The sequence below is a fragment of the Labeo rohita genome, chromosome 13, assembly GCF_022985175.1.
Source record: "Labeo rohita strain BAU-BD-2019 chromosome 13, IGBB_LRoh.1.0, whole genome shotgun sequence".
Lineage (NCBI taxonomy): Eukaryota > Metazoa > Chordata > Actinopteri > Cypriniformes > Cyprinidae > Labeo > Labeo rohita.
In genome coordinates this window covers 15,977,014-16,000,332 of record NC_066881.1, presented here as the reverse complement: position 1 = coordinate 16,000,332, position 23,319 = coordinate 15,977,014, and the positions used below count along the sequence as shown (strand labels likewise).

Here is a 23,319-nt window from a genome sequence, read left to right as displayed (position 1 = left end):
GGACAAACTGATAAAGCCTTTTGCTAAACAAAGACTTAAGGACTAAGAAAAGGAAAGACTGTGAGTGAAGGAAATAAAAAGTTAAGATGAGGTACCATTGGTGCAGTGGATGATATGCTGCTGTCTTTGGTGCTGCTGCTTACTACACTGTTTTTGTTGTTGTTTGTCTGTGGCTGGGGCAAGAACAAAAAACAAAAACAAAAACAAAAAAACAATGACAACACAAAATGATTTTTGTTCAGTGCCATTCAAGAACCGACAGCCTCAGCTCATACTTGACACGTCGAAAAACCACAGTACAGCATGTAACGGGACCTGTATGGGTACATTTTCTAAGTAACAGAACACTCATGTAATGTGCCCTAGAGCACCTGTAAAGATACACTTTCATGAAGTAAGCACTTTTAGCTGTACTTGAATTAATGAAAGAAAACTATGTGATTTTTTTTGTGAGAGGTTCATTGATTATACAGAAACAGATTTAAACTACTGATGGTGGATAATATTACAAAATGAAAAATAATGAAGAAATTCTTATGCATCGGTAAAATCACATTACAGTTCTTGACAAAAACAAAGATAAAACACAGTGGCTGTACAAAAGAAGCCAGTAAGCTTCCTTTAAATGGTTGTTTCTTATTGTCATACCTGTTCAATAATTCTACAAAGTACACAGTATTCTGTTCAAATCAGTAATTTACATACACCTTGCAGAATCTGCAAAAATGTTAACTGTTTTACCAAAATAAGAGGGATCATACAAAATGCATGTTATTTTTTATTTAGTACTGACCTGAATAAGATATTTCACATAAAAGACGTTCACATATAGTCCGCAAGAGAAAATAATAGTTGAATTTATAAAAACAACCCTGTTCAAAAGTTTACATACGCTTGATTTTTAATACTGTGTTGTTACCTGAATGATCCACAGCTGGGTTTTTTTGTTTAGTGATAGTTGTTCATGAGTCCCTTGTTTCTCCTGAACGGTTAAAATGTCTGCTGTTCTTCAAAAAAAAAATAAAAATAAAAATAAATAAATAAAAAAATCCCTCAGGTCCCACAAATTCTTTGGTTTTTCAGCATTTTTGTGTATTTGAACCCTTTCCGACAATGACTGTATGATTTTGAGATCCATCTTTTCACACTGAGGACAATTGAGGGACTCATATGCAACGATTAAAAAAGGTTCAAATGCTCAGTGAAGCTCCAAAAGGAAACACAATGCATTAAGAGCTGGGGGTGAAAACTTTTGGAATTTAAATATCAGGGTAAACCTAACTTATTTTGTTATCTTCTGTAGCTTCTGAAGGGCAGTACTAAATGACAAAAATATGATATTTAGTCACATCTTTCTTCTGTTCAAAAGTTTTCACCCCTGGCTTATTGCATCGTTTTTTCCTTCTGAAGCATCAGTGAACGCTTGAAACTTCTGTAATAGTTGCATATGATTCCCTCAGCTGTCATTTTAAACATACAGTCATGATTGGAAAGGGTTCAAATACACAAAAATGCCGAAAAACCAAAGAATTTGTGGGACCTAAAGGATGTTTCTGAAGAACAGCAGGCAGTTTAACTGCTTAGGACAAACAAGGGACTCATGAACAATCACTAAAATAAATAAATAAATAAAAAAAAAAAATAATAAAAAAAAGATTAAAAAAAAAAAAAACAGTTGTGGATCATTCAGGTAACAACAAAGTATTAAGAATCAAGTACGTGTAAACTTGAACTGGGTCATTTTTATAAATTCAATATTTTCCTCTTGTGGACTAAATGTAAATGTATTTTATATAAAATATCTTATTCAGGTCAGTACGAAATAAAAAATAACATGCATTTTGTATGATCCCTCTTATTTTGGTAAAATAACATTTTGCAGATTCTGTATAATTTTTTTTGTAAAAATGTTTAGTTTTTATTACTTAATTATAGTATGTAAGCATCTTTCGCATCTTTCAAACATCTATGTGAAAAGAATTTGTTACAGTGTTGATAAATGTGTAAATACATTCCACATACTGTATTTGAATAAATCCATAAAGATTGATACAACAGTTCCTCCAGTGCTAAAAAACTCATCAGAATCATAGAAATGTGTGAAGGCTACCAATAAAGTTTGGTATTTATAGAAATATTTAAATTACTATTTTGTTGGCAGAGTAACAACTAGAGGCAATGTTACTGTCATGGAGCCACAAGACCCTGATAGTCCACTAGTGCATGCAGTGAAAAGCTTTAGCGAGAAGAGTTTACGCTTGGACCTCTGACTCTGTGAATCGATGCAGGGTACAACTTGCGACCAAAAAAAACAAAGTCTGACTGTCCACCTTTTTCTTCAGCACGGAACTAAATCTATAGATGAGACATCTGGTTCATTATCCACTATACAAAAATAGCCAGCAGAAAAAAAACGTGCAGTAAACATTAAAACTGCACTACAAACCAGTGTGTTCATAATTAAGATAATTTGTTACAATGATATAGTAGGACAAACCAATTTGCAATATCAAGCAGCAAAATAAGCTTTTTGTACAGATAAAAATAGCTGGATGTGGATGAGACCCGAAGCCAGACTTACAAAATTTACAAATGGCCACAACCACTCTTATGGGAAGAAAAATGTGGATAAGAACGAAAGAAAAGAGGCGGCGGTAAAACAGAGACGATTCTTGAGAAGAACGGTCAAGAATCCTTACAGAAAGATTCAACAGGTTAACAAACACTAATCAAACAGACTAAAGCAAAACAGTAGCCAAAAGTTATTCATCCCAAGCCATAAAGAAAAAGGAGCTACTTTTTTTTTTTAAAGAAACTGCTCTATTTGTGCATTCAGTCTTCATTGAATAAAACTTGCTGCCTCTATATCACCCCATTGCTTAAAAATGTCAATTTTAACAAAGAATATTTCATATTGATATAAAATATAACAGTTTTTTTAAATTAAAGCATTATTTTTTAGAACAATATAATATAATAAAAAGATAAAAACTAATAAAAGTATAACTTAATTATCAAGCCATTTTGATTTTCTGTGAGCAGTATGACATCATGCTCAGACCCCACCCACGCTTACAGACTGTCCCGTATTAGCATATTTCCTCCCTTAGCTAGTTGTACGCTGTCTGCCATTTCATGCTCGAGCAGTTTTGTTTTTGGTGCTGACGTGCCACCAAATACACAAAAAATGGAAGAGAGGGGCGGGGTCAGCAGAGCTCATTATCATTTAAAGAGACATGCACCAAAATGGGTTGCTGTGAACAGAGCCGTTTTTGACAAGGTAAAAACTGTGTTGTTTTACATAACCATTGAGGAATTTTACCAAAAGTATGTTCATGAAGACTAAACAATCATCCCAACTTGTAGAAAATGGGCATCTGATGTCCCCTTTAAACTACGAATGGCTGACCTTTAAGTTTATTATTAGATTTCAAGACCACAAATAGTTCAGTGGAAATGACCAGGTCTACTTGATTATACGGACCATGAATGCCGAGAGGGGAGTAAAACTGCGATCAGGGTGTGCATATGTCCAGACCTAATGGAGAAACTCAAGACATGAGAAATGGCAACTTATGCACAAACGTCTCAATGATGTTTGTTAGATAATAAAATTGTAGACCTGAGCATCCCCTGTGACAGACCTGCCATGGCTAACTCACAGACATCAACTGCTGCTGCTGCAATTTACTTTAAATTGCTTGACGACAGAGGAAAATGTATTTATTCTTCGAGGTGGGAAAATTCACTGAAATCCATATGGATAATAAAACATCATTACAACCACAATAAAAATGAAATTCAAAAAGATAAACAGAAAGAAAAACGATTTAACAGTTTTTTTTTAGTTGTAAGAGGGGCTCTTCATTTTTTGTTGAAACCTGATGTCACAGCCACTGCAGCTATTGCCATGGCAACAGAACTCGCCTGCCGCACTATGGACTGTGGGAAAAAGGGGAGTTCCAGTGAGAGAAAGGCTTGTTTGTCTGAGTCTGTTTCAGTAGCGTTTAAATTTTCTCTTGCCTATTGAAGAGCACCAAGTAAGAGCCTTTTGTCCACTCTGAGCAAACTTCACCCCTGGCTATAATCAGTGGCTACATGCTACTGATTCTAAAGGCCCATGAAAGCAGAGAGGGATGAGCTGGAGGAAGCTCACAGGGTTTATCAAGGCCTTGCCGAAGACAGACCAAACTAAGGTCAAGGAGAAACCTGTCAGACAAAACCCTGGTCTGGCTCACCAAAAAAGCACTGAGATGCAATGGTAATGAAGAATGAACTTCACGGAGAATGGGCTTACGATATAAGCATGTGTATGTATTAAAACAGAGTTGAACAGGTGAACATGACTCTGTTAATGTTTGATGATCCTATGACTCCTACAATGAGACAAAAAAAGACCCAAACAAACTCTCGAGCATCTCAACCAAGAAAAAAAAGAGAGCCAGAGAGTGAGAAAGTGTTGAGGGAGAGTCAGAAAAAGGGGAGAGACACGGAACAGATCTCACCATCAAATAAACACTGGAGCTTGACTTCCTTTTCTGAACAGGGTGAAACAGAGGAGGGCAAAACAGGGAAGCATAAAAAACAGGCCAGTGAACACAGGAAAAAAAATAAAGCTGCTAGTTAGATCCCACAGAGAAGAAAGAGAGAGGAAAAATAAACAACCACAAGAAGTTGCAAAGCCATGTATGATGTGTGACAGGTGTTTAGTAGCAACAAGTGTTAAACTGCTGAAATCGATTTATTGACGAGACTTGTTTCAAGTATTTGCTTCTCGGTTGCTTGGTGAAAGGCTGACGATTCACTGCATGCACAGAGACGGCACAGGGTTGAGTAAGTCTCTCTGCTTCAACAGATTTTACCATGACTCAGGACTAGCAAATATCAAGAATGGTCCGCCCTTTGGGGGGGATATTATTCAAGCTCACACTGAAATATATCAGCCTAATAAAATGTAAGCAGCTAATCATTTTAAAATTCGAAACAGAGTTTTTTAATCATTTTGGTTTATGCAAACCATTTGCTGGTTAGCTTGACTGTCAGTTCTGTTTATAATATGTCCTTCAAAGAAGGAAAATAAATATGGCAGGAAAAATCTTGTAAACATAAAAACTGGAGAAGAACTGGGCATTTGTTTATGATACAAAAACATTATAATTGTTGATTACAATGCTGATTCAAGAACTTACTGAAAGTAATGAGAAAGAGATTTATAAAATGCGTGTGGGGCTTACCTTCACGCCATCGGACTTCTTGTTCAATAAACTTTTGCAAGCTGAAAGATGAGAGAGAAAGCAAACATACAAAAAATAACTTAGAAATGCGGTTTAAAGAAACTGACATACGAATGTTGCTTGTTTAGTGAAAAAAACAGTATTGGTATTGCTAGCTAAAAAATATTAAATATAGTTTTAAAATAAAATAAAATATTACATGAAAAACGTCAATTTGAAAATAAAATAAATAAATAAATATGAAATTTACAAATAAAATTAACAAATAAAACTAATAAAATGATAAGCATGTAACAAAATTACTAAAACTTAAACATAAAACTGAAAATATAAAAAAATAAAAGCAAATTCAAAATATTAATAAATACTATAATAGATATACAATATCCACCTTTTTCCTCACGTAAGAGTTAGCACGGCCATTTGTAAATTATATGGGTTTGGCTTCTGGTCTCATCCGCGTCCAGCTATTTTTAGCTGTACAAAACAGCTTGTTTTGCTGCTCGATATTGCAAATCTTACCATATTATTTTAATGTATTATCTTAATTATAAATGCATTGGTTTGTAGTACAAACAGTTTTAACGTTTACTGCACGTTGTTATTATTCTCGTCATTTCCTTATAGCAGCTAATGAACCGGAAGTCTCACCCATTAGCTTACTTCCACATAGAAGAAAAAAGTGGATATAATAATACATAAATAATGCTAAAATTACACTGGCTAAAACAAGTCACACGACCAGAATAACCAGCCATAGGGCAGTGAAATGACACCTATAACCCAGTGAACAAACAAACACCAAAGCTCCGGTACCAAATAACATGTCAACAAGAAAGATGAAAGACCACCTCAGTTTGATATGAAACATATTTCATGAACACATCTTACCCTGTGTTCTCATAAACAGAAACATGATATAATGAGACACAATGCCAACACATATGCACAAAAAATACAAAGATAGTCACAAGTAGACTCTCTAAGTAGGATCTTCAAATTCCCTTACCTTTGAAAGCAGATAGAGGTAGGAAAGAATGCAAAAAGGGAAAAAGGTAAGATAAATCAATCAACAGATTATTAAAAAGAAAAACAGCTGTGGCAAACAAAATAATCAAGCAAATCAAAGCAAAACTGGAAGATTTTCTGTTCATGCTGGGCCCATGCTGTGCAGAGGCATCTCCTGTCTGGCCTGCTGTCATCACTGAAGGCATTTTTCCTCCACAAGACTCCATGCAGATCTGACAAACCAATGCCAACGTCTGCTTCAGTTCACTCTAGCACATTAGAGCTGAAATGCTGATTCATTAGAGGACTGAGTGGTCGGACGATAAGTCCTTTTTTTCTGACCTGTTCAGCTGTTGTGCTCCTAATTAAACTGGTCTCGTAATTAAAATTGTATAATGGGGTCAAATGAGTTTGTGTGCTGCACTTGTTGATAGTATGGAATGGATCAAAAACGACTTTAGCGTGAGTTAAAAAGATTAGTGGACGACTAATAAGAGGTTTTTTAAATAGTCAAAGCCATTTCCAATAGAGAAAGCAGGATGGACGATGGCCAGTAAAGTGCTCCTGTACACACTACTGTTCAAACATTAAATTAGATTAATCATTTTTTCAGCAAGAATGCATTAAATTGATCAAAAGTGACATTACAGCATTTTACACTGCAACAAAACACTTAAAATGAACTCATAAGTTGGCATGGTCATTGGCCAAAGTTCTCAAAATAGTCAAATAGCAGCTTGTTAAATGGCCTGGCTGATACATTGCCTCTGGTTATTAAATTACATGTACTTCTGAGGTTTAAATAAACCACTGCAACTGTTAAGTATCATTGTAAAGCAACAGAAGCACTTGGCAGAGCATTTGCAGACATGCCACTTTCATTAAGACGTATATGAAGAGAGGCAAGAAACTAAGAAATGAACAAAAAGCAAGACGTGGATCCTGTTGCTTCGGGTCCTCCATGCACAAAGACACCCGAACACATGCTGAAAGGTACTTTCGAAGCAGGCCACAGTGATCCCCACTGTGAAGACTTCAATACAGTGTTTCTTCTCAATAAGTCTTCCCCTTAAGAGCATGCTAATACATACATGACGTAAACATTCATTCCTACAGGAAAATGCATGTCAGCATCTACCCACAATTTCATACCAGTGCGGTTGGTTGACCAAAAGCCGACCTGACTTTGGACTGTGAGGTATATAAGGAGAACGAGCCACCTTAAGAAACCATCATGATAAAACAAGGGAACTAAATCTGTAATGAAACTCTGTTCCTTAAGGTGACTCTGTTAGAAATACCTCCACCGGAGCGTCCCTGGACCATCACCAAGAGTGCAAACCCATAATGCATTATGTTTCCAGAGAGACACCACTTGGAAGACATAATACATTTTTTGTTATACTCTTCTTACCATCCCAATCTGCTGACAATGACACAAAACATCTTCTGACAAGTACTTTTGTAAAGACATTTAGTGCAGTGCAAAGGTCGACTTCATCATCCTAGATTTTAGTCATAAAGGACAAAGGGATATGAATGCGTCTCAGGGTTGAGAGTGACTGAATTCTCACCTTGATCTTGTTTTATATCTGTCAATTCACATTCATTTGAGGAATCACAAGATATGCATTCTACTGAATCAATCTGGAATTTAAATTTACTAAATTCAGTCAATGAACCCAAACCCTGGAGCGTGTGCAATGTATTCTTTGCATATCGAATGGCCTCTCAGAAGAGTTTCAGTGCCCGTGCGTTCGCAAGGGTATAGCAGGCTCCCCTTGGTCACATGCGGAGGCTGACAGTGGGCAACGACCCCCTAGTGCCCATCTCACGTACCTTCTTGTGCCAGTGCAGCTGTGCTGGTGGTGGGGGTGGCGGGGGTGGTGTGCTGCCGACCCACTATTGGACAAAAGAGCATGTCGTTTTGGAGAGACTGACTCAAGCAAGAAGCTCAGCCTTTCCGGTATCACAAGAAAAACTTACCCAATTTGTATCCTAACAAAGCAACCTAAAGCAAAGCCCAAAAGCTTCTCTATGCAGTCAGGAAAGTGGGGCCAGATTACAAAAATCAAAGTTTCGAAAGAAACTACATAAGCGTAACATACTGATCCCTCAATTTATGAGCACAAGTCTCACTCATATGTCTAAGGATAATAAGACACTAACCTGAGAAGTTCCTGGACACCAGCATGGTGGTCAAAATTGCCCCCTGCGGGAAACACAAATGCTAATTTAGTATCTCATCTAGAATTAGAATAAAAATTAACATTGCTAAATCTTCAAACAATCATACATTTAGTAATCTAAACAAGTTTGAGTTTGTTAACATAAGCTAATTCATTAGGTGTCAAACTAACATTGTTATTAATTTAGGTTCATGTATGAATTCACATTTTACATTTTACACAAAATTTCTGTTACACAAAGTTTTTTAATATACTTTTATATTGCAATAATTTCACATTCAATCTTCAAATTAATGCAAAAACAACACAGACTGTATATTTTTAATATTTGTTAAATATTTTTTACGACTGAAGGTATCACTGATACCAATATTACTGAATATTACTGATGTCTCTAGGAAATTCTTTTTTTCATAATATTTAGCCTTTGACTATAGCCATTCAACATTACAGTATAATTGAGAGCTTTCAACTGTAACATTTATCAGGCTTTAAAAAAATAACAACTTCTAATTTAACTGAACTTAAAACATAAACACATTATTTACCTGTGCCCTTCAGCAAGTAGGAAATATACAGAAATTGAATAAAGTTATCAAACACTAAACACTAAATTAAATACAGACGAATCCTTAAAGCTACAAAGGTTATTGATTTCCTCTTTTTTCTTTTGTTCTTTGATTAATAGACATCACAGCAGCTGGGTTATTAGCTTATGTGGCTTAACGTGACGCAGATCTGACACACATCCTCGTAGTTTCATTCGTGGTTTAATATGAAATTATACAGGTTACAGCGCACTCTCCCGCATTTGTGCATGTAACTGAAGCACGTGCTACGAGTACCGTTAACTGCTGACAAGACAGGTAAATTTCTTTTTACTGACATATGGCCTGACCACAGTTCACTGTTGTTCTTCTCAAGCTCCTCGTCACCTGTACCCTTCCCACGCTCATTTGACTAGTGCCGCCAGGCAAGTAAGTAAAGTTGGTGCACGTCTGAAAAGTCTCCCGTTTGATGTGGTCATAAAGAGGTTCTGTGACTAAATAAATGCACTTAATGTCAAGAAAAAAAAGCAGTTGTGAATGGGGTGGCCAACCCTAGCCCCGCCCTTGCGTTAACTGCGTTAAATATTTTTAACGTCATTAATCTGAAAAACATTAATCGCCTGCATTAACATGCTAATTTGACAGCACTAATTTAAATGTACACTTGAAATGTAAAAAATGTATCAGTATATGTAAAAAACAACATTAACCTTGATATAAATGATGTGCAAATATACTGTACTTTATTTATGTTAGCAAATGCATAACCTTATGTTAACATATTGAACCTAATTGTGTTGGAAATGAATGAATCAGACCTTTAGTTTTCTGCGGGCGTTGAACTTGCGCAGACACTCAACGGTTTCTTGACGATGCATCATGGAGGCAACAGTGGAGCGTTGCTAAGTGGGAAAGAGACGTCAGACCTTAGGACAAATCTTTATTCATTTAGGTTATGACAGATTGTATATAATACAAATTGGATATAAAGTCTCATTTGTTGTTTTCATCAACCAAACAGGCTAGCAGATGTTTACTTCATTGCAGACTGGAGTGTAATCTGTATGACATTATGCCAGTTGTTGAACGTAACTGTGAAAAGCTAAGTGACAACAATATAAACCAGCCTTGAGAGATGTAATGAAAAATGCTGGGGGTTTAAGTTTACTTACGCAGACCCATGGATGTTTGAGCGCTTGGTCAGCCGTGATCCTCTTCGCTGGGTTGATGGTCAACATCTGGTTGATGAGGTTTTTGGCCTCCGGGGTAACAGTGTCCCACTCTGGAGAGGGAAACTAAGACATAAAAGGACAAGAGAAAGAGAAGATTACTAAGATCTTGATATAAAGTGAGGTCTACAGTGAAAACATGTGGTTTGTTTCAATGAAAGCTGGAAATACAAAGATTTTAAAACAATTAAAACAAAAATGTTACGATGAAAAAAAGAGAGGCCCAATTAAATTTTTTTTTACATTTAAACAAGTTTCTGTAGCTACTTTAAAAGGATATGTATTGTGAAAAGCTGATAATTTAATCACCCCCATGTCATCCAAGATGTTCATGTCTTTCTTTCTTTAGCAGAAAAGAAAGTAAGGTTTTGATGAAAACATTTAGAATTTTTCTCCATATAGTGGATTTCAATGATGGCCAACATGTTGCAGCTTCAAAGGGCTCGTCACAAACCCAGACAAGGAATAAGGGTCTTATCTAGCAAATCAACTGGTCATTTTCTAAAAAAAACCCCTTAAATTTATACCCTTTAATCACAAATTCTCATCTTGCACTGGCTCGACTTCATGCATTGTGTAATCATGCAGGCATGACGTAGGCCGAAGTACCGACCCAGTGTTTACAAAGCAAAGAAAGTCAAAATGCCTGGCTACAGAAAAAGGTAAAACAACAATGTCGGACGATTTTGAAGTTGGAGGAGAAAATGAGAGCGTTTCGCCGTACCCTGCCTTGCTGAACCAAACTACACAGACAAAGAACTAACCACGCATGACTTTTCCAACATGATTATGTAATGCATGAAAATCTGCATGTGCATTGCAGATCTAGTGCAAGATGAGCATTTGTTGTTAAAAAGCATATAAATGTAATTTTTTTTTAGAAAATGACTGATTGTTTTGCTGGACAAGATGCTTATTCCTTGGCTGGGTTTGTGTAGAGACCTTTGAAGCCACACTGAAACTGCAGTTTGGACCTTCGACCCATTGGACACCATTGAAGTCCACTATATAGAGGAAAAAAAAATTCTTAAATTCTTTTCAGCTGAAGAAAGAAAGACATGAACATCTTAAATCACATGGTGTTGAGTAAATTATCAGGAAATGTTTATTCTGGAAGTGAACCAATCCTTTAAATCAACTTTATGCTGATGCTGATAATATAAACTATAATGAAAACGTGTATTTCATCAGGAAACAACGAAAAGTAGCAGCATTTTCAGTAGTCTCATACTTTCGTATGAAACGAGCGCTCAAAGCTATACAAACATGGACAAACACACAATCGATGGCTTCCATGGCTTGTAATGGATGTTAATAAGATTAAAGAAGAGCAGCTAAAGTGATGGATGGAAAAGTGGTATTTTCCACCTGGAAGGCTGACAATGCTGAAACTAAAACTGGCTTTTGTAATCACATCTCTCCCACAACGCAGCACTCCAGCAAATGGACAATGCCACTATGCAAAAAACACTACAAACATGCTATACTCCAACGCACTTAGAGAGCCTATACGAACTAAAAGGGATGGGGAAAGCACAAATGAAATCAAATTAGTGTGAATCCATACATGCTAGACTGTTTACAAAACAGCAGCTTTGAGCTACAGCTGGTCACTGCACTGACAAGAAAATATGACACGATGCCATCAGCAAGATTGTTGTGACCTAAGCTATATAGAATAGTGTTAATAGGAAATATCCCACTTTAAACTGGTTTTCCTTTGGGGTTTGAGGAAATGATGATGATGATAATGATGAAGACTCCTCAGCTGTATGTTCCTCTGTTGAGCTCTAGAGGAGGGGGCTGGCATCATTTATTATTGAGTAACTCTGCTCTCTATCCCAACCAATTAAATATTAACAAAGACTTCAATCTGGGTTTGCCACTCTGGGTTGATGTAGTGGCACTGAAATCTCTGTACGGGGACGGCCATAAGAGCATCTCTGTCAACATGCTGATGGGCAATAAAGACAGGTCTAATAAAAGGGCTTTCACTTTCTGTTCCTGGTTGAGCTGAGTGCCACTTAAAGTGGGTTACAAGCACAATTTTAAATAAACAGACCTTTTGTTCGACACGCCTGTTTTGTAAACGCCTGCTTTAATTACATCAGATATGTGAGCAGTGCTAAGTGAAGAGTGGAGTTGCACAATTTTGCTTGGAGCGAGGAGTAGTTTATCGAAAGTTGAAACAACAGTGTCTTCCGGTGCAACCAAAGGTTCATTTTGGAATTTAAAAAGACACGCAATGTGAAAACTTTCACACAGTGTTTCTTTCACACTTGCACACTAACAAACTTTTATTATTACTGTAACAAAAGATTTCTATATCGAACAACGACTCCAAACTTTTGAGTGATAATGTGGATGTGAACAAATATTCAGGTCTGATTAGATCTAAAACAGAGTCATTAGATTATAAAGCAGTGAGAGCTCATTAAGGCAAACAGTGAGTGTGATTACTCACGTCATAGGCTCCAGCCTTGATCTGCTGATACAGTTTGTGCTGGTCCTCGTCCCAGAAAGGAGGGTAACCCACCAGCAGGATATACAAGATCACACCTGCCCAGGACACACAAATTGGTAACTTCATACTAGTACTAGTACTTCCAAAATATCACATATTTTTTACACTGATTATTGACAAAATTGAACAACTACACAACACTATAAGACACTAAAACAAAGAGAGACTAGGAATAATTTTAATGTGGACAATCTAAATAAAACAGGTGAAAATCTTACCACAGGCCCAGATATCCACTGGTTTGCCATAGGGGTCCTTTCTCAGGACTTCAGGGGAGAGGTATCCAGGGGTGCCGGCAAAACCTGCAATGCGTGATTGTATACGTTTTGTATCTAACATGCATAGTTTTCAAATCACAAAATCTTCAACACAATCTCTTTTTATGATGACCAAATTCTGGGCATTACAAATAAAGCAACAACATTTGTGTTTGCATTAAAGGGTTAGTTCACCCAATAATGAAAATTAGCCCATTATTTACTCACTTCCTTCTTTTAGATGAATGCAATCGGAGTCATGTTAAAATTGTTCTGGCTCTTTCAAGCTTTATAATGCAATGAGTGGGTGTTTCTCTTCTTCATTCCAAAACAAGTCCAATAAAGTGCATCCATCCATAATAAAAAAAAAAGTGTCTCACACGGCTCTGGGAGGTGAATAAAGGCCTCCTGTAGTGAATCGATGCGCTGCTCAGAAGTGACGAATGCAGGCGCAGAGTGGAGAAAGAAAAAAACAATTTAGTACAAAATGAGGATTTGTAAAGAAAAATGTCGAAGGATTTCAATATAAGCCAAGAGCAGACTGGTTTTCCTTTGCTAAAGCCAGAAAACTTTGCTTCCTTTGCTCCTGTAAACAAACATTGGTTTTCACGAGACTCAGCGGCGCATGTGCAACGCTGATGTCCTATGTCATCCGCCTAGAGTCGCTTCCGTGTACGACCAGCTGGCACAAGCTAGATTAAAGTGATTATTAGGTTTTAAATATGGATATTTTTCTTACAGAAACGCATTGATTCGCTACAGGAGACCTACCTGGAGCTGTGTGGGGCACTTTTTATTATCGCTGGATGCACTTTATTGGACTTGTTTTGGACTGAAGAACAGAAACACCTGCCCATTGCATTATAAAGTTTGAAAGAGCCAGAACAGTTTTTAATATAACCCCGACTGCATTCATCTGAAAGAAGAAAGTCATATACACCTAGGTTGCCTTGAGGGTGAGTAAATAATGGGCTAATTTTCATTTCTGGGTGAACTAACCCTTTAAATTAACTAAAATACAAAAATAGTTTGAAGTAAAATCTAAAACCTAAAAAAAACAATGCACTTTCTTTTAAGGCTGTGAAATATGAAAAAGCTTATAAAAAAATTCCCATGATGTTAGACAAGCTTAATCCAATTTGTCCACTGGCTTTATCGTCTGTGACCCTTGACCTGGTTCAAGTGAGTAGTCTTGACTCAAAAAGGACAGTAAACACTGAGAAAACTACTCCATATTTCCCAAGAGCACAGAGTTAATACACAAGCTGGCTACTCTCCAGAGCTCTCTAGTCCCACGAGTCACACACACCATGGAAAGCAAACAGAACAATAAGAAAAGTCATTGCCGGTTGAAAGTCAGCTTTCAGAATGAGTTTACAAGCACCAGTGCCACCTAAATGAGCAGATACATTTTCAGGGCTTTGAATATTTGTTTAAAAACCAGAGAAATTAATTTGGTCTGTTGAATTGAATTCAATCTTGCAACAGGACGATCTAGAATGGCTTCAAGCCAAATCCCTTTAGGAGATGAGGCTACCAGTGAGTAGAAGGAAAAACAGAGGAGTCTTACCGAACCAGGCCTGCTGATCTCCCTGCACCTCGATGGCAAGGCCAAAATCAGCCAACTTCACTGCCGCCCCCTTCATCTTACTGGCCAACAGCAGGTTCTCTGGCTGAAGGAGGACACATGATAGAGAAAAGGGTAGGAGAGAAGAAAGTAGGAATAGTGAGAAAAAATAAAGTGAGGGAGGAAATATTGTGATATTAACATTAAAATAAAGCTGTACTGTGCCATTTATGTCAGTTCTGAGTGTTTGCCACGTGTTAAGGCAAAATTTCACAGGGCATTATTGTCACATTCACTATTGTGAATAGTGTACTGATGTATAAAACACAGCTCATACAGAAGTCACTTTCAAACCAAGCAGCTTTCTGTTGCAGATTCACATGATAAATTGAAACTTGTGTCAAAATCTGTGTGGAGAAAATGTTCACCCTCACGCAAAATTTCTGTTCAAGTGACTGGATTAAAAGTAATACAACTTGCTTTCGAATGCTAAAAGTATTATTTATACACTACTACAGAATTTAGTAACATTTTGGATTAGCTTTTATTTTATAATTTTACTTACATTTTTATACAGACAACTGCAAATGTGAACACACCTTTACTACTTCACCTAAATTAAATAAAAACAACACTAACAGAACTCGTTTTGAATGCTACAAGCATATTTAGGCAGCACTAAATTATAGTGTACAGTGTGAAAATATAGGGATATTAATTCTGACACTTGCATTAACAGTGCTTTTAAATTACTAGCATTTTTCTAACTTTAAGTGACCGTTAGATGACAGAAATAGTTAATACTTATAACTAATATATTACTAAATAATTCTGTAGTAATAAAAATAGTTTGTGTGGAGCAGCATTTACTGTGAACGGAGCTGCTCCGAGATGCACGTACATAACCTACATGCACATAAATAATTAAAGCATATATATTAAACCTGCATCGCAAATATTTATTTAATTTAATTGTAGCATTTGAGAATTCACAATAATATTAAGTTTTATTATGATTTTTAAATGGGTTTAATTAGGGCTGCCCCCTAATAGTCGACGAGAAGAGGCTTTGTTGACCAAAATTTTATTAGTCACTTAGTCAGAGAAAAAAAAAAAAAACACTGTTTTTTACAGTCTGTGACGGACAGATTGTTAACTGTACACTGGGCAAGACATCCAAACGCTGGCCTATCATTCATCAACGTCAAATATGGCAAATTACTGAAAATATGTAAGTAGTAGCAACTTTACATGGCCGCTCAATCTAACGTCAACCCAAAAAATGTGTGCTATTGAAGTGTCTGTGCGGAGTGTGGAAGCTGAATGCATAGCGCTTACTGCATAACAGATGGAGATGCCAGTGTGGTCATTTGCACATAAAATACTCTGTCATTTTTGCTCATACAGATAAGAGTACATTTTTCGAATCTATAAAGACTCCACGTTTGTTCGTGTGCATTCACAATAACAAAACATTGCGATCGAGCATATTTTTAAATCGAGTACTCGAATTAAATCGAGGAATCGTGACAGCCCTAATACAAATATAAAAATAGGAAAAATAAAATGTCCAGTAGCACGAGCCAAAAAAATCATTAAGTGCAATCCACAGGCACTCACTCCCATACGGCTGCTCATTTATTCTGTGCATGATTATGCTAAAGGTGACGATCAAGTCTACCGATGCGGAGTTTAATCAGCTGTGATCTGCATAAAAGGCCGTAAACGTATCCAGCATGTTCTATGAGGAGAGTCTTTCATCACCACACTGTAGGAATACTGAGATCCAGACTCCAACTACAGTGTGCATCAAGTGAGAAAGAGAGAAATGTGCGCATGCTTGTACGTGTGTGGGAGAAGAGGAGAGAGGTTGCATGTGGTGTCTGTATCTTACTGGTGTGTGTGTAAAGCGGATGGATAGCTGTGACAGCACGCTCATTGCTCTGAGCTGCATAATTCATGAAGAGACAGAGAGGAGGGCTTGTTATCTCATGCTACGAGAGCAGGGGTGAGCTGCTCTTTTGCCCCGCTGTCCTGCACACCCTGCTGCCTCTGAATGCTGCAGGCACAGCCCTGACCCGGACACAGCACAGTCATCCTGCAACAACTGCCCCAACACGTTTATAGTGGGCTGGACACAACAGACTTTCTGTGACGTCATATTATGGCTTAATATATTATTTTTTTTAAATAGTTTTAGTTAACAACACTGTGATATAATCTGTCAACTTCATCCTTAAACCTTCAAATCTAAATCAGCCCATCTGTCCCCTTAGTCCTGCAACACTAGGGAGAGACTCAGTCTCTCACTTCCCTCCTAAACACTCTTTTTCTGTCTAGCTCCTGCTTGACTGTCCCAGTGCCTGTCATAAGATTTCCTTTTCCTCCTTGTCTGTCTTCAACAGTTGTGTCTCTTTCTCGCCAATGGATTAAAGGAGGTAAAATGACTCTCCACCAGACACGCTCACCATCATGCCATGACTCTGCAGCCACCATGACGTCACACAGGTTTCCATAGTAACCAGTCTGCCTCCAGTACTCCTCTGTCTGCCTTTACGTTTAAAGAGGTGAACTAATTTAGAAAGTAATGGTTCAGTTGTTTGTTTTTTTGTTTTTTTGAGCAGATGCGGTTAGACACATTTTTTCCATGTTACTGATCTATTACGTGCTTCATCAGTTATTATTGTAAGAAAAAAAAACACAATTTCACCTTCTAAACACTTCTAGACTCTACTACATCTACATCTACTGTTAAGAAGATATGGATACACAATGGAAAATCTGACAAGCAAAAAGGAAACACTCGGCCCAATGAACAGAATCGCGGAATCCAGTCATAAAAATGGAATTTACTGTATAACGCGGAGTGTCACAGAATTGGCCAAACTTTGGCTGAATAAAACAAAAGTAGGTCAGTACATTTAAATCAAAACACGATATGGACTAGCATCTGTGAGTATTAAGCCACAAAAATGCTATTTAAATAAAATAAAAATCCTGCATGTTCTACTTGTTTCTGAGTGAATAAATGCTGAAGACATGCAGTTTTGTTTACTACAAACATCGATAGAAAAACTATCGTCATATCATATACAAACAGAAACTCAAAGGTCTTCACAGCAACCCGTCAAAATAAAAGTTTGGTTTAACTTGAAGAAACTGTGACCAATATATTACTTAATGTAATGATAGTACTACTACTACTAAAATTATTATTAAAACATTATCTTTAAGCAATATTTACCAGAAGAAAAAACACTTACCAGAATCTATTTACAAGAAACATGTAAATACACAACATAAACATAAATATAAATATATATATATATATATATACATTTATAAAGTCAATTAATTAGAGATGCTTTTTATTATTAAAATTGAGTGAAACCATTAAAATGGAATCCAGAAAATTTATGGAAAACACAGAATTTGGTAAAAAATAAAGAATTTTGATTCTTAAAGAAAAATAAAACATATGGCCTTAAAAATATATATTTTTTGTTAAACTTTTCATTGTCGTTAAACTGTGTCGGTTTCATGATTTTAATTAATTATAACGTTTTTTTGTATTAATATTTAACAAAATTTAAAAAAAAGGGATTTCATAGGGCCCTAGAAACACTAGTTCAGTTTCAATCCAATATGAGGTTCAGATTGAATGATGACATTTAAAGAGCATATCTTTCCATCATCCATTAAACGTTCCTTTGTTTGCTTTCTGCATTGTGCTTATCATCAAATGACCCCTCAGGACTGGACGCAGACGACCGGCTGTGCTCTGACGTCAAGAGAATGAAATAACACAATCAAACGGAACACACGTTCTTCAGTGACAAGTTCGTGACCAAACAGCAATTACGTTGCAAGCACGTGTCTGAGTGTGTGCAAATGACGCCACAGGGTTGCCAAGAGGAGGAGGAGGGTTCGGATGACGCAGGCTCCCATATTGGCACGTTGCCACAGTGACGGCATGACTCACCTTGAGGTCCCTGTGCACAATGTCATGCTGGTGGATGTGGCTGACGCTTTCCAGGATCTGATTGATGCAATGACTGAGAAACAGAGAGTGGGAGAAACAGAAAGCAGTGGGGAGGAAAAGAAGGTTGGATTAGGGAGAGAAACCCAGGCATTAGCACAAGGATCTAACTCCAGATAGAAGACTAGGGTGCAAGAAATCCAGCTGCAGAATCTGGCCAGTGCAGATAGACTGAGCTTTGCATGAACAGATAAATAATCTGGTTTGTTTTGTGGTTCTCAAAGCTGCCAGAGAAGCATTCCAGAATGGGAATGAAAATGCATTCACCATGTCATCCAAATGCCAAAACAAATTTCCTGAAGCCGAATGTGTGTGTATGTATGTGTATATATATATATATATATATATATATATATATATATATATATATATATATATATATATATATATAGTTTTATATATATAGTTTTTCTGTATTTTTGAGCCTTTGTGAGAACTAAAGGAAAAAATCTTACCAACCCTAAACTTTTGAACAACATATACGTACGTATATATATATATATATATATATATCCCAGTAATACTACACAGATGTGCATTTGTTACTCTGACAGACTTGCACTGCAGAGGTCTTTCCATAGACAGCGAGGGGACAGAAATAACAAGCACCGGTGGAGCAGGAATGCTTATAAATGCAGTGAGTGGAGCAGCTCATTACTGAGCTCTGAAACCTGTTCAAAAGGTCGTGACCTGAGGACAAAGGGCAAGTTGGGTGGGAATGACATCTCTCTGAGGGTTTTTTTGTTTGTTTGTTTGGTAGAACACTTGAAAAATAATACACATCCGAATGATTCGGTTTATGTAAAGAGAGAAACGAAACGAGAGAGCTTGTGGAAAGAAAAGCAACGGCGGTCAAGTAAAGAAAGCGGCCCATTAGATATTCCCTTAAGCTCTCTTGAGGAAGGATGGCGAGGAAGGCATTTCTTGTGTCCAAATTTGGCAAAATCTGTGGACTGCATTCCATTCCATCCCATTACAGAGGCACTTTCCAGTAGAAAACTCTCTCTGTTCTCCCCTGATGCAAACTCTCAGAAGCAGGCTTCATGTTGTAAGTCTGGAGAGCGGCTTCCAAAAGTAATTGCAAAGTGACACTAATTTTCTTGTTCCGGCTTAGCGCTGAATATGAAGTGGAAATGGACTGAAGTGCAAACAGTCAGCTTTAATTTAAGGGGATGCCTATCCAAGCAGCAGGTTAAAAATAACTCCACATTTCAGGCCAGCTACCATCCCTGTTAAAGCTCGAAGAGTATTTACATAGTTTGACATTATTTGAAATAAAAATATCATGTTTAATAATTAGTTGCGTAACCCAGGCATTTCATGATTGTCTCGCTGTCTGGGACCAAAGGGCAGCGTATTTTCACAGTGGCCTTACAGAAGCACTGTGGTGGTGCTATGGTACAGTGATGGTTACAGAAACTAATAGAGGTTGATGTACCATATGCATTAAAAATCCACAAATATCTCATTGGTGTATATATGACATATTATATTGTTTATACAAATCATTCTATTATGCCGATTTTTTTTATTATCAGTGTTGGGGAAAGTTACTTTTAAAAGTAATGCATTACAATACTGAATTACTCCCTAAAAAAGTAATTACATTACTTAGTTACTTTTTATGGAAAGTAATGCGTTACTTTACTTTTGCGTTAAATCTGGGCAGGGCTTGCTTGTTTGTTTTTAATATAAAAAGTTCTATTTTTGGCAAATGTAAAAGCCTTTTCACACCAAAAGCCTCAGGCTTTGAGAAAAGTAAATTCACGTCTGTACAGTAGACCGCAGAAGAAAAAAATGTCATCTCTTCAGCAATAAAAAAAAAAAGGGAAACAAGTGTTAGATTATCTTGAGTAATTTTTGCTTATTAGTATTGCTAAATTGGATCATCGAAGGTTGGCAGCAAAGACATTGGTTAATAAAATGGGATTAAATGTATAAAGGATATTTGTATTATTTAACATATTTAATTATTGCAGGTTTGCGTCATATTCTGAGTTGAATTTCACTGTATTTATTCATTTTGAGGAATACTGAATCTGTTTTTTATGAGTGAGATGAATAAATGCATGTTCACATTTATTCTAGAACTAACATATTACTACCGACACAGGGACAGGAGAGCTTTTAATCAATAAATGGGGAGAAAAGTAACTGGCGTTACTTATTTGAAAAAAGTAACTCTTTTTCTTGTCAATTAAAAAGCAATGTGTTACTTTACTAGTTACTTGGAAAAAGTAATAATATTACATAACTCGCGTTACTTGTAATGCGTTACCCCCAACACTGTTTATTATTATCAATGTTAAGATAACAAATTAAGATATTTTTTATAAAATCCGGGGCTTTCTGACCCTCCATAGACAGGAACACAACTACCACGTTCAAGGCCCAAAATGGTAGTAAGGACTTCGTTAAAATAGTCCACGTGACATCAGTAACTTAACCTTCATTTTATGAAGCTATGAGAATACTTTCTGTGTGCAAAGAAAAACAAAAATAACTTTATTTAACAATATCATTTTTTACACAACAGTCTTCGCCACACGTTAACAAGAGCACCATGACACATGCTTATTGTTTCAGGAGTTTAGGATACAGAATAGGACACAAGCTTATTCAAAAACTGTTTTATGTCCTATTTGGTTGTGTATATGCTTTATTTTTTAAATTAACTTTTTTTCCCCCAAAGCATTGTTAGATGCCAGTGTTTCCTGTCATAGCTATGCAAAGATTTAATTTAAAAAACAGTATCATAGCTATTAAACTATATCTTATGATTTTAAATCTGTATTTATCCTCAGAACAATCTCAAAGTAAAAAAAGTACTAAAGTCTAATTTTGTGGTGGCTGTGCTTTAAAATTAAATAATTATAATCTTAATTTAAGTAATGAAGATTTTGAAGGTCTGACAGTAATCAGTGTTGGTACTACTGTAAGATTAACCCTGCTCACTTTAAATATTTAAAAATGTTTTGAAATTTTGAAAAGTAATCAAAAAGTAATCAACTATAATCAGTAACATTGCTTTAATAAAGTAATTGAAATTACTTAAATAGGTTAACTTGTAATCTGTAACCTGTTACATTCCCAAAGTAACCTTCCCAACACTGTTCATAAACATGCGATGATTTCGAACAGAGATGATGATTTGCAATTTTTTGCCCAGCCTTACTTATTTGAACCAGAATATATAGACGATGAACTAAGTCAGCAGCACACGAATGTTTCATGATTCTGTCACGAACGTGTCAAAAACTGACACAGAGAAGAATAAACTAGTCTTTTTTTTTCTTTTACTTTGCGCAAAAAAGTATTCTCGTAGCTTCGTAAAATTACTGTTGAACCACTGATGTCACATGGACTATTTTAACAATGTCCTTAGTAACTTTCTAGGCCTTGAATGTGGTAGTTACAGTATGTTTCTGTCTATGCAAGGTCAGAAAGCTCTTGGATTTTATCAAAAATATCTTCATTTGTGTTCTGAAGATGAACGAAGGCCTTACAGTTTGGAACGACATGAGGGTGATGAACTAAAGACAGAATTTTAATTTTTTGGGTGAATATTTATTCGAACCTTTTGTTATTTTTTTCCACATAAAAGTGTTTACTCTCAGTTTGATCATAAGAATACATTTCTTTCAAATTTTACTGACCCCAAACTGATTTTAGGTGCATTTTTAAACTAACTTACCTTGCATCTGCTTCACTGTAATATTCTCTTGCGACAATGTCTTCGAACAGTTCTCCACCAGTCACACTACAGGAAGAAATACAGGCTTTATCAACAGCTCAAGTATAGAGAACCCACAGCGGTTCCATTCAGCTATAAACTATAAAGAGCACGAGGCCTGTAGGAGTATGTGGCTAATGGAGAGTTTTATCACCACGGGCCGGCACTTGAGTGTTGGGTGAGCGCTATCAGAGTCCTAATAGCACAAGAGCCCTGAGAGAGGGCCATACAGTCACAATCTACACACATGTACACTTACACTTACACTTACATGTATGTCTTGCTCTTACACACAATGCATTACATCTCAACACTTCAGACTCTGATGATCGTTTAACATGATGTCAACATAACTTAAGCAGGAGCTCAGAAATAAACGGCTTTATATGGTACAAAGAAATGGGCCTACTGGCTAGAGAATAAAGTTTAATCGTCATACTTCAATTACATTTTCCTGTAATTAACACAGTTAATTAACACAGTTAATTACAGCCAAACAAGGCTGAAAGGAAGTGGAAAGTGTGAGTACACAGGCGTCAATCCTGTTTTACAGCACAAGTAAGGTGGAAGATCACAGTGTCTGACTCAGATACTTACAGGTCAAAGACCAGGTAATGAAAGCCTTCTTCTGCGATACTGTCATGGAGACGTACTGTTGAGGGAAAACAGAAAGAGAGAATGAGGTAAGACAGAGAAACAACATAAGCAGGATGAACAGAAGGAGCTTTTATCCTTTTCTTGACCTGCCCATGAAGTCATCCTCATTAGCTCTATTACAAATCCCAACCTTGATGCCTGATGCCTTCTAAGGCAGCATCCCAGCTGAAATGAACCTCATAAGTGACCCATTTGAAACGTTCATAAAGAGCAACTCCAAATGCCACAAATGTCTTAAAAATTTAAAACTCAGCATAGGACAGTGGTCCTTTTTGACTTCAAAGCCCGCACTGTCTACATAATTTTCAAAGGCCGTCCATCACATAGGGTAGGA

General features: G+C 36.6%; 1 protein-coding gene across 34 annotated transcripts in view; it reads right to left on the bottom strand.

Annotated features, from left to right (window-relative positions):
- camk2g2 (calcium/calmodulin-dependent protein kinase (CaM kinase) II gamma 2) overlaps window positions 1–23,319 on the bottom strand; it is a 77,207-nt gene that overhangs the window by 15,924 nt on the left and 37,964 nt on the right. For 10 of the 34 annotated variants that reach the window (XM_051125249.1, XM_051125250.1, XM_051125261.1 and 7 more), the window contains exons 4-15: window positions 22,926–22,980; window positions 22,290–22,355; window positions 18,539–18,611; window positions 14,560–14,662; window positions 12,951–13,034; window positions 12,673–12,767; window positions 10,152–10,274; window positions 9,798–9,881; window positions 8,412–8,454; window positions 8,082–8,144; window positions 5,235–5,275; window positions 96–173 (exon numbers count right to left, since the gene is read on the bottom strand). In XM_051125249.1, coding sequence (XP_050981206.1) covers window positions 96–173; window positions 5,235–5,275; window positions 8,082–8,144; window positions 8,412–8,454; window positions 9,798–9,881; window positions 10,152–10,274; window positions 12,673–12,767; window positions 12,951–13,034; window positions 14,560–14,662; window positions 18,539–18,611; window positions 22,290–22,355; window positions 22,926–22,980 — 908 coding nt within the window. Of the gene's footprint in view, window positions 1–95; window positions 174–4,505; window positions 4,539–5,234; window positions 5,276–8,081; window positions 8,145–8,411; window positions 8,455–9,797; window positions 9,882–10,151; window positions 10,275–12,672; window positions 12,768–12,950; window positions 13,035–14,559; window positions 14,663–18,538; window positions 18,612–22,289; window positions 22,356–22,925; window positions 22,981–23,319 lie in introns of all 34 variants that reach the window. The other 24 variants (XM_051125251.1, XM_051125256.1, XM_051125271.1 and 21 more) reach the window with 5 other exon arrangements.